The following is a 10,206-nucleotide window of genomic DNA, read 5'->3' as shown; positions in this document are numbered from 1 at the left end:
AGCCTGGCCAACATGGTGAAACCCCGTCTCTACTAAAAATACAAAAATTAGCCGGACGTAGTGACAGGCGCCTGTAATCCCAGTTACTAGGGAGGCTGAGGCAGGAGAATCGCTTGAACCTGGGAGGCGGAGGTTGCAGTGAGCTGAGATCGCGCCACTGCACTCCAGCCTGGGCAACAAGAGCGAAACTCCACCTCAAAAAAAAAAAAAAAATCAAGATGGATTGTAAGAGGTATATATACGTATATATATATGACTCCATTTCTTAAGGGACCTGGAGTGGAGAAAGTCACACCCATACACACACGTACACGCATGTATACAAAAATGAATATATGCTCAGATATATACAATATATAAATGGGCAAATATAAAATCCCCTTTGTGCCACGAATCCATTCATTCATTCATCAAATATTTGAGCATCCACTTTGCCTAGAACCAAGTTATCTGTTGGGATGAGCAAGGCATAAGAGGTTCTTGCTCTCATAGAACTTAGAATTCTACTGGAGGAAGATGAGAACAAATACGAAATGTAAGCAGTGGAAGTGCTGTAAAAACACAGAGCTTTGTGAGAGTGATGCTTTGAATGCTCCTGGTGTTCCATTGGGTGTTCGGGCAGGGGGAATGGACTCGGAGGTGAACTATGAGCCGAGATTCATTTTATAAACGGGAACACAGACACACGGACACATGAAGGGCCTTGCTGGCAGGAAAACTGAAGGAAGGTTCCCATCCCTCTTGGCACCACTCTCCCGAATAGCAGTTTCAGGGAACTGCACAAGCCAAAACCAGCCGGTCGCAGTCCAGGAGCGCCTGCGCAAGAGGACGCCGTCAGCTTGACGTCAGCGCGCCGGGCTCTGGCCCGCCCCTTGTGGCACCAGCCCCGCCCCACCCCGCCCCGCATACCCGTGCGCTGTCGCGCATGCTCCGAGCCCCGCCCCCGTGCGTCACAGAATGGCCTCGGACACCCAGGCAGCCCCTGACGTGTCGGGGAGGAGCCGGGCGCGGAGGTACGCGGAGTGGAGCTCGGGGCTGCGGAGGGGAGCTGAGCCGAGCGGCTGGGCGGGCCTGGCCAGGCCAGCGGAGCGGAGACGTCGGTCGAGCGGCGGCGAACATGCGCTTTTGACACATTGGGGGTGAGCCTGCAGCGCGGGGCCGCTCCCTAAGGGGCTGCGCTGGGCCGGCGGCGCCGAGGCCTGCCCTTGGGGAGCCTTCCCGGCCCGGGTCCGTGTCTGAGGCTCCGCCGGGGCGGGCCGGGCCGGGTTCTGGGGCGGCCAGCGCGGGGGCAACTGTTCCAACCGCTCTAACTGTCCCCTCCCTTCCCTGGTCCGACGTGTGAACCTCCAGGGGCGCCTGCAAGGGAACGATCCCGGTGGCCTCCGGAGGATGTGCCCCGTTCCGGGTGGGGTGAGGGCTGGCGGTGACGGAGGCCGGGACGTGGCACCGTGGGCTGGGGCGCTGGCGGCGCAAGGAGTGGCCCAGTCGGAGGTGGCAGCGGCGCGCCCAGCCCGCCTCCTCCTACCCCTTCCCCGAAATTCCTTCATTTGCGAGGGTGGTTTGGAGCGGGGTTGCATTTTGATCTCTTAGTGCCTCTCTCCCATGGGGGGCGAGAGCGCGAGCAGCCCACGTTGGGCTCGGATTGGCATTCTCCTGACTCCCGCCTGGAACTGCTAATCATCCTCCCCCTGGAGTTCGGGAAAGTGTCACCAACGGGCTCGGGTTACCTGTGCTCGACTCTTTTCTTGCTGTAAGCCATGAGATGACCCTTTAAGTTTTGCAAAGGAGGTGAGAGTTCTGTCACTACTGATTATTACATTCTATTTACGTAGCACCTTTACACGTTTCAGAACACTCTTCTTCCTCTTTCGAACCGCATCACCTTGTGGTTGCAACTGATTATGTTATCGCCATTTCGATGGAGAAATGGAGCTGAGATGGGGGTAATTAATTTATACTTAGGTTCAACCAACTGGCGAGTGGCTTAGCTTGGATCATAATTTACATTTCTAGGCTCGGAGTTCTGGTTTCTTTTCGTGGGATTTTTATACCTTTCTCAGCTAGAAAACAAGGCAGAAAATGTGACTTGCCAAAGATATGCCAGAAGCTGGTAGATTACTTAATTATTTTTGAGCAAACTCACCTAGGATAAAAACTGCTGCTCAGTCATGAGAAAAATCTTACTGTGAAGCTTGTTCAGGAGTTGCTGGTTAATTATTTTGTCTGATAAATTGTGTTGCTGTTAATGTGCTTAAAAGATAGTGTAATGGCTTTGCTAAATCATGAAGTTGATGGGCACGATGCAGCGTTAAGTCATGGGCTGAAGAGAAGTAAAGGGAAACCAAGTGAAGTATTTCTTCTGAATTATTATGAAAATTATTGTTACTTAAAATTAGAATGCATGAGAAACAAAACCTTTGGCCAGCCCTGGTTAGAGGTTGACTTCATCCAGATAGAAATTGCTAAATCTTCTGAAGCTGTAGTTCTTTTGATTTTTTAAAATTAAATAAATTGAAGTTGGATAAGGAGCTTAAAATAAGTAGGAACCGTAGTAAAACTTAGATCTTGCTTTCATGACATCTGCAAAACAACTTTATTTTCATTTTAAACCATGCTGAGATAAATTTGGTTACTAAAGCTTAAAATTACTTCTGACGTAAGTTTCTGAGCACTCCATAAAGTAAAAAAGAAGTCTGATAGAATCAAAGAGAGACCGTGTTTAAGATCAACTTTGAAGAGTTAAAAATTCTGTAAATGTCACCTTTGAGAGTAGTAGAATTTCAGTAAAAAGGCATGTATTACCAACAGTGAGTTCTGAAAGAACTCTTCCAATGTCATTAGTCCCTTTTAGAACTGTTAACCAGAAACAATATCATTGAAAGTAGATTTTCTTACCGTTGTACAAAGAGTAATTTCCTTGTAAATAAAAGGCATTTTGGACAGGCCGTTTTAAACTCAAATGAGTTGATTGCTGCTAGATTTCTGAAGGTCATACACAGTATGATAATGCTTTACGTAAAAATTGTCATGCTTTTGAGACTCTGTCCATATTGAGATCTGGTATTAAAGAAAGATGGGGTGGGGGCGGGCAGAGAATAATAATTTTTTTTTTTTTTTTTGACGGAGTCTCCCTTTGTTTCCCAGGCTGGAGTGCAGTGGCATGATCTCGGCTCACTGCAACCTCCACCTCCTGGGTTCAAGTGATTCTCCTGCCTCAGCCTCCTGAGTAGCTGGGATTACGGGTGCATGCCACGACGCCCTGCTATTTTTGTATTTTTAGTAGAGATAGGGATTCACCATGTGGGTCAGGCTGGTCTCGAAATCCTCACCTCGTGATCCGCCCGCCTCAGCCTCCCAAAGTGCTGGGATTACAGGCGTGAGCCACCGTGCCCTGCCAATAATACATAATTACCTATCTTCATTCTAGCTTCAGAAAATTGTGGATGTACCATTAGAGCATTGTTTTAGCAGTATTTCTATATTAGCTAACTTTCTATAGCCTGAGTATCTCTAGTTACATAGCTTGAAATAACAGTGAACACATCCTCCCAGTGTAACTTGAAGCAAACTGAACAGACTGTAAAACAGCCCCTGAAACTGTCGTTTGAGTATCTGCAGTGGTAGCAAATTTTATTATTTGTAAATAATCTGATTTTTATTTTTATTTTTTTGGAGACAGGTCTCATTTTGTCACCCAGGCTGGAGCGCAGTGGAGTGATTACAGCTTACTGCAGCCTCAACTTCCTGGACTCAAGCGATCCTCCCACCACAGTCTCACGAGTAGCTGGGACCACAGGTGCATGCCACCACACCCAGCTCATTTTTGTATTTTTGTTAGAGATGGGGTTTCAGCATGTTGTCCAGGCTGGCTTTGAACTTCCAGGCTCAAGTGACATTCCCACCTCAGCCTCCCAAGTGCTGGGATTAATATGCGTGAGTGACCATGCCTGGCCAGAATCTGATTTTTAAAAAGAGTAAATCTGATGGGTAAAAGTAGGGCAATAGAGCTGGATAATACCAGTTAGGAAGCAATAAAGATGAGGTGTGTCCACAAAGTAAGAAGTTTTTGCTTTGTTCTTTTTTTTTTTTTTTTTTTTTTGCGACAGAGTCTCGCTCTGTCACCTAGGCTGGAGTGCAGTGGCGCGATCTCGGCTCACTGCAAGCTCCGCCTCCCGGCTTCACGCCATTCTCCTGCCTCAGCCTCCCGAGTAGCTGGGACTGCAGGTGCCCGCCACCACGCCTGGCTAGTTTTTTGTGCTTTTAGTAGAGACGGGGTTTCACCATGTTAGCCAGGATGGTCTCAGTCTCCTGACCTCGCGATCCGCCCGCCTCGGCCTCCCAAAGTGCTGGGATTACAGGCGTGAGCCACCGTGCCCGGCCATTTTTTTTTTTCTTTTATTTGAGATAGAATCTTGCCCTGTCACCCAGGCTGGAGTGCAGTGGCCAATCTCGGCTCACTGCAACCTCCTCCTCCCTGGTTTGAGCGATTCTCCTGCCTCAGCCTCCTGAGTAGCTGGGATTACAGGTGCCGGCCACCACACCCAGCTAATTTTTTTTTTTTTTTTTTTTAATCATATTTTCAGTAGAGACGAGGTTTCACCATGTTGGCCAGGCTGGTCTTGAACTCCTAACCTCAAGTGATCCGCCTGCCTCAGCCTCCCAAAGTGCTAGGATTATAGGCATGAGCCACCGCACCTGGCCTGCTTTGTTCTTAATGTGGCTCATAAAGCCTATTCCAAAAAAGAAGTTTTGGAAATGTTTTTCAGCAATGGTGATATCACTGGAATATGCATATAGCTTCCTGAAATGATCAATTTTAAAGAATCATTTGCATGTTTTAAATTTTGAAGCCTGTTTACTTTGTGGTCATATTTGAAAGGTCCGCTATTGAACTACCAATTTTTAATAGCTTGATGAACATTTATGTTTTTACTATGTGCCAGGTTCTGTCCTAAGTACTTTACAAATATTAGCTCACTTCATAAGCTCATTTTAATGATTATCCCCATTTCACAGGTGAGGAAATGGAGCACGGAGTCATTAAGTCACTTGCCCAAGGTCACCCAAGTAGTGAGTAGATGCATCAGTAGTGAGTTTGAACTTCCAGGTCTGACTTCAAACTTGAGCAGTTTGGCGTCACGATCTGGGCTCTTAACCACTATGCTGTGCTGCTCCTATGACTTATTCTTGGTTGAATGTTTTAAATTGGTTTGATCTGGAAGAGATGATGGTCCTTTTAGTAAATGATATCCAACATAGTGTTATAATACTGTTAGAGGGGCCAGTAAGCGGGTTATGAAAATAGCCTATTGATTAGAAAAGTGGTGGTCAACATTCAATTCACATAAGATTCAGCAAGAAAATAAAGAATGTGGCCAGGCACGGTGGCTCACACCTGTAATCCCAGCACTTTGGGAGGCCGAGGAGGGCAGATCATGAGGTCAGGAGTTCGAGACCAGCCTGGCCAACATGGTGAAACCCCATCTCTACTAAAAATACAAAAGTTAGCCAGGTATGGTGGTGGGTGCCTGTAATCCCAGCTACTTAGGAGGCCGAGGCAGAATTGCTTGAACCCAGGAGTCAGAGGTTGCAGTGAACTAGGATTGTGCCACTGCACTCCAGCCTGGGCAACAGAGTGAGACTCCATCTCAAAAAAAAAAAAAAAAAAAAAAAAAAAAATAAAGAATGTGTGTTAAGTAAAATAATTTTGCTATAATTATTTGACACTGAATGTAAGTAGTTGGACAAAGAGGATGCAAGGGCTAGAACTAGATTCTCAAAAAGTTTCATGCAAAAGCCTATTTAAAACCTGAGTTATTGGGACACTCATGGAAAAGTTGGTGTTGTATTAAGAATATGTCCCTGGCCGGGCGCGGTGGCTCACGCTTGTAATCCCAGCACTTTGGGAGGCCGAGGCGGGCGGATCACGAGGTCAGGAGATCGAGACCACGGTGAAACCCCGTCTCTACTAAAAATACAAAAAATTTAGCCGGGTGTGGTGGCGGGCGCCTGTAGTCCCAGCTACTCGGAGAGGCTGAGGCAGGAGAATGGCGTGAACCCGGGAGGTGGAGCTTGCAGTGAGCCGAGATTGCGCCACTGCACTCCAGCCTGGGTGACAGAGCGAGACTCCGTCTCAAAAAAAAAAAAAAAAAAAAAAAAAAGAATATGTCCCTGTTCAAGAACCAAAAGTCAGAGACAAATGGATACTCGCAGTACATCCAGAGGGGTAAACAATGCTATTCCTCAGGGATTACTACTTAACTAGGCGCTCTTCAAAGCATTAACTGCTAGTACATCCTCTGATACTATATAAATGGGTCAAAACCAACAAAAAATACCCCCACATGGAAATGCTTTGAAGTGGACTCCTGAATAACATTTACAGATTCAAAACAATCCTAACTCTTTTCGTAGAAGAATTGGCTCCACATTCAAACACCTTCAAAAAAATGTTAACTGCCAAGGAAGGTATCTAACAGTCATTAGGAACTTTCATAATGATGCTGGTTCATGGGCCACACTATTAGCATATCATCAAATGCTGCACAGTAACAGAAAGAGTACTGAAAACTCAAAGGAAAAATGATCCGACCAGTGAATAAAATGTTCAGTACAGAAGCAGCACTAGGCACTCAGCCCCAGAAAGGCAGATGGGTAATCTAGGGGCAATACAAAGCATGACAAAATATTTAAGGGACTGAGATGGCTGCCAAATCATTATAGGCTAAAAAGGCAAGAAATAATCACTTTGGGAAGAGCAAGGCTGAGAGGTATTATCATCAAAGTCTACAAAACCAGAGGGGACATAAAGGAGAATACAAGTTTGTTCGCCAAATCCTGGAACCTTCCAAGAGAGCAGCACATGGGACTCAGGGCAAAGCTAAGACAAAAACAGGAAGTTCATCGGTGGCTATAAAGTTATGGAACTTATCCCAGTTGCTTCAAATAAGATAAAATCAATACATTACAAGTTTTAGACTTGAAATCATTAACTTACAAAATGCTTTATATAAGGATCAGGACTTTCTTCTATTGCTTTTTTTATTTTCCTGAGCTTTTAAATTGCTCTTTTTCTTAGTGACAGTAGAGTAACATGTCTTCACCACAACCTCAAATATATCTAGCTTCTCACTCGTACTCTATGCTATCTGTTCTATGGGATTCCTTATTTTTCTTGGTGTCATCCATCTGAAGCATTCTATGGGCCTGATGGACTAGGCTTCATCCTGGGACTTTTCATTGCAGCCCTAGGTTGGAGCCCCTGTTTCCTGCATCCCGTGCTGTCCAGGTCATGGTTTTCTCCCTTCTTTTGTACTTGTCTCAGGAAGTGTGTAGGAGGTAGCCCTCCTGACCTTTTTTTTTAAGTCTTTGTCTAGTACCTTCTGAGTTCTTGTATAAGAAAAAATCTCATTTCCTGAATTGTCTGTTTCCTCTCAGTTCAGTAGGTCCTAAAATTTTCTTATTCATGCTACTGGGTTTTCTTACTCATCAGATGGCTCTTGGTTGTCCATTTATATTTCAGGGCCAGATAATGATGATTTGAGGTAGCTAGTGTGCAGTGGTTATCTCTAAGGTTCTTCCCCATAAATCCCATCAACTCCCTATTCTTTGATGTGGAGCCTGTACTGAGCCTATGTCAGTGACTGAATGTGGCTGCCCATGTATTGGATTAATAATTTTGTCTAATTGATAATGATAAGTTTTCTAATATTGATTTAATATATGGTGATACATTGTGAGGTGGAAGTAAACTACCCACACATCTTTTTGCTTACTCCATTCCTGAAGTAGGAATTCAGATGTTAATAAAGTGGTACTTTGAAAGTCAAGAGGGAATATTGAAAGGATGATTATAAATCCGTTCACATATGTATTTATTTATTTTCAAGACAGGGTCTTGCTGTGTTGCCCAGGCTGGAGGGCAGTGGCACAGTCGTGGCTCACTGCAGCCTCAAAATCATGGCTTACTTCAGCCTCACTGCTTCTGGGCTCAAGCAATCCTCCTACCTCAGCCTCCCCATGTGTTGGGATTACAGGCATAAGCCACCGTGTCCAGCCTCAATTCAAATATTTATTGAACTTCCACTGTGTTCTATGTTTGATGATGTGGAGACATTTAACCGTTCATTCCTTTAAAAAGTTGTTTTTTTTTTTTTTTTTTTTTTTTTTGCTAAACCTTCCTGTGCTAGATAAACTCCAAGTTCTCTGCATCTCCAGGTTTTTATTAATTTATTTTTATTTTTATTTTTATTTTTAGACGGAGTCTCGCTCTGTCCCCCAGGCTGGAGTGCAGTGGCGCAATCTTGGCTCACTGCAAGCTCTGCCTCCCGGGTTCACACCATTCTCCTGCCTCAGCCTCCCGAGTAGGTGGGACTACAGGTGCCTGCCACCATGCTCGGCTGATTTTTTGTATTTTTAGTAGAGACGGGGTTTCACCGTGTTAGCCAGGATGGTCTCGATCTCCTGGCCTCATGATCTGCCTGCCTCAGCCTCCCAAAGTGCTGGGATTACAGGCATGAGCCACCACACCCAGCCTATTAATTTACTTTTAAAGCTGGTCTTGAGTTCTTGCTGCCTAGTATGGAATAGGTTGAATCAATTATGGTTTAATTCAGTAAATATTATTGAGTATCCACTATTGTGCAGGCATTGGGCTGAGACGGAAATAAGTTAGCCAGCCTAACAGGCAACACAAAGGTGTAAGCAAATGCATTGTCCTGTGGTAATTATATCAGTGAAAGCATGTGTGGGGTACAGAGGTAGCAAAGAATGCAAGAGATTTTAATGCTGTCCAGTTGAGGGCAAGAAAACCTCTCTGGAAAAGGTGACAATTAGGTTTTAAGGATAAATAGAAGTTTTCCTATTTAGGGGAGCCACTCCAGGTAGAGAAAACCTGGAGTAGTTTTCCAGACCTGAAAGAGCATGGTGTGTTAAGACAGTTTCAAACAATACTGCCAGAATAAAAGATTTCCGTGGAGACGAACAATACTGCCAGAATATAGAGTGGGATGCGTGGGGAGGAGGTGCTAGGAAATGGTAGGCATGCCTCTAGAGTGGGCCTGACGATCAGTTGGGAGTTTTAGGTAGCTAGTCCAAATGTTAGTTAATTACATCTCTTTTTTTCCCGTCTCTGAATGCCTTGGGAGAAGAACCAGGATGAGAGAGAGATCATTGAAGTTGGAGATTAGTGGACTTTTGGAAGGAAGCTTTGGCCTTAAAAGATGATTAACAGGAAGTTTTTAGAGATTTGATAATAGTAAATTATTGGGAATGTGGTGCCTGATTTTCTAGTAGGGTCACCTGGCATAAAATGTTCCAAGCAGATGTTTTGAATCAGTTGTATACCTGGGAAGGGCAGCATGCATGCGGTAGCAGCATCTCTGACAATAAGCTTGTTTCTGTCTCCCGATTCCCAGAAGACCACGTGGCCTTAAACCAACTGCTGCAACTCTGTGTGCAGGATGATTCTGTGGGCCCAAGTCACCCAGCACCTATGCTGCAACCAAAAGTGCCTCCTGTCGCTTTGTATCAAAGGACCTTTGTCATGATCTCATTCACAATATTGGTGGTCCCTGAGAGTGGAGCAGTGGAGTGATTGATGTGCCTGAGTTTGAAGAGAGTTAACCACTGGAATCTCTCATGTTTTATTCCCTCCAAAATGCTGCAGTTCAGTGTTGTCCCAGATTTTATGCTTTTGCTTAGATTTGTCTGTTCTCTAAGTTGTTAACAGCTTGTCTTTAATATTTCCCAGGCTTTCTTGATCATGGATGGTGAAGATATACCAGATTTTTCAAGTTTAAAGGAGGAAACTGCTTATTGGAAGGAACTTTCCTTGAAGTACAAGCAAAGGTAATGTTGGAAAGCACACTGAAAGTAGGGGAGGGCGTTTGGAATACACCATGTCTTGTTTGTGCATTTTTCTTTTTAACATGAAGCTAAATTTGGAATTGCAGATTTAGGATTCTAGGATTGAGATTCTACAAACAGTCACCACATGGGTTGTATTTAAATAGTATAACATGCCATAAGTCTTTATATTGTTCAAATTATTAAAATAGTAGGAAAACTATCATTTATGATTTCTTCTGATCATTGCCTCTTCTATGCTTTTTAGTAGGTGGGGCCATCTTTGGCCTGCTTTACGTGCACTGATTCTGCCTCATCAGTTTGGTCATTTGGAGATTCTGATAAGCTGTCTAGGGCTCC

General features: G+C 44.7%; 1 protein-coding gene across 2 annotated transcripts in view; it reads left to right on the top strand.

The window, feature by feature from the left end:
* Positions 1-945: 945 nt before the first annotated feature.
* Positions 946-10,206, top strand: part of NDEL1 (nudE neurodevelopment protein 1 like 1) — a 33,002-nt gene continuing 23,741 nt past the window's right edge. For both annotated transcript variants that reach the window (XM_003274660.3, XM_003274661.3), the window contains exons 1-2: positions 946-1,139; positions 9,752-9,849. In XM_003274660.3, the coding sequence (XP_003274708.2) occupies positions 9,764-9,849 (86 nt within the window). In that variant the 5' untranslated portion in view covers positions 946-1,139; positions 9,752-9,763. The remainder of the gene's footprint in view (positions 1,140-9,751; positions 9,850-10,206) is intronic.

The sequence above is a fragment of the Nomascus leucogenys genome, chromosome 19 (assembly GCF_006542625.1).
Source record: "Nomascus leucogenys isolate Asia chromosome 19, Asia_NLE_v1, whole genome shotgun sequence".
NCBI lineage: Eukaryota > Metazoa > Chordata > Mammalia > Primates > Hylobatidae > Nomascus > Nomascus leucogenys.
The sequence above is the reverse complement of the archived record's forward strand: the minus strand, read 5'-3'. Positions and strand labels throughout refer to the sequence as shown.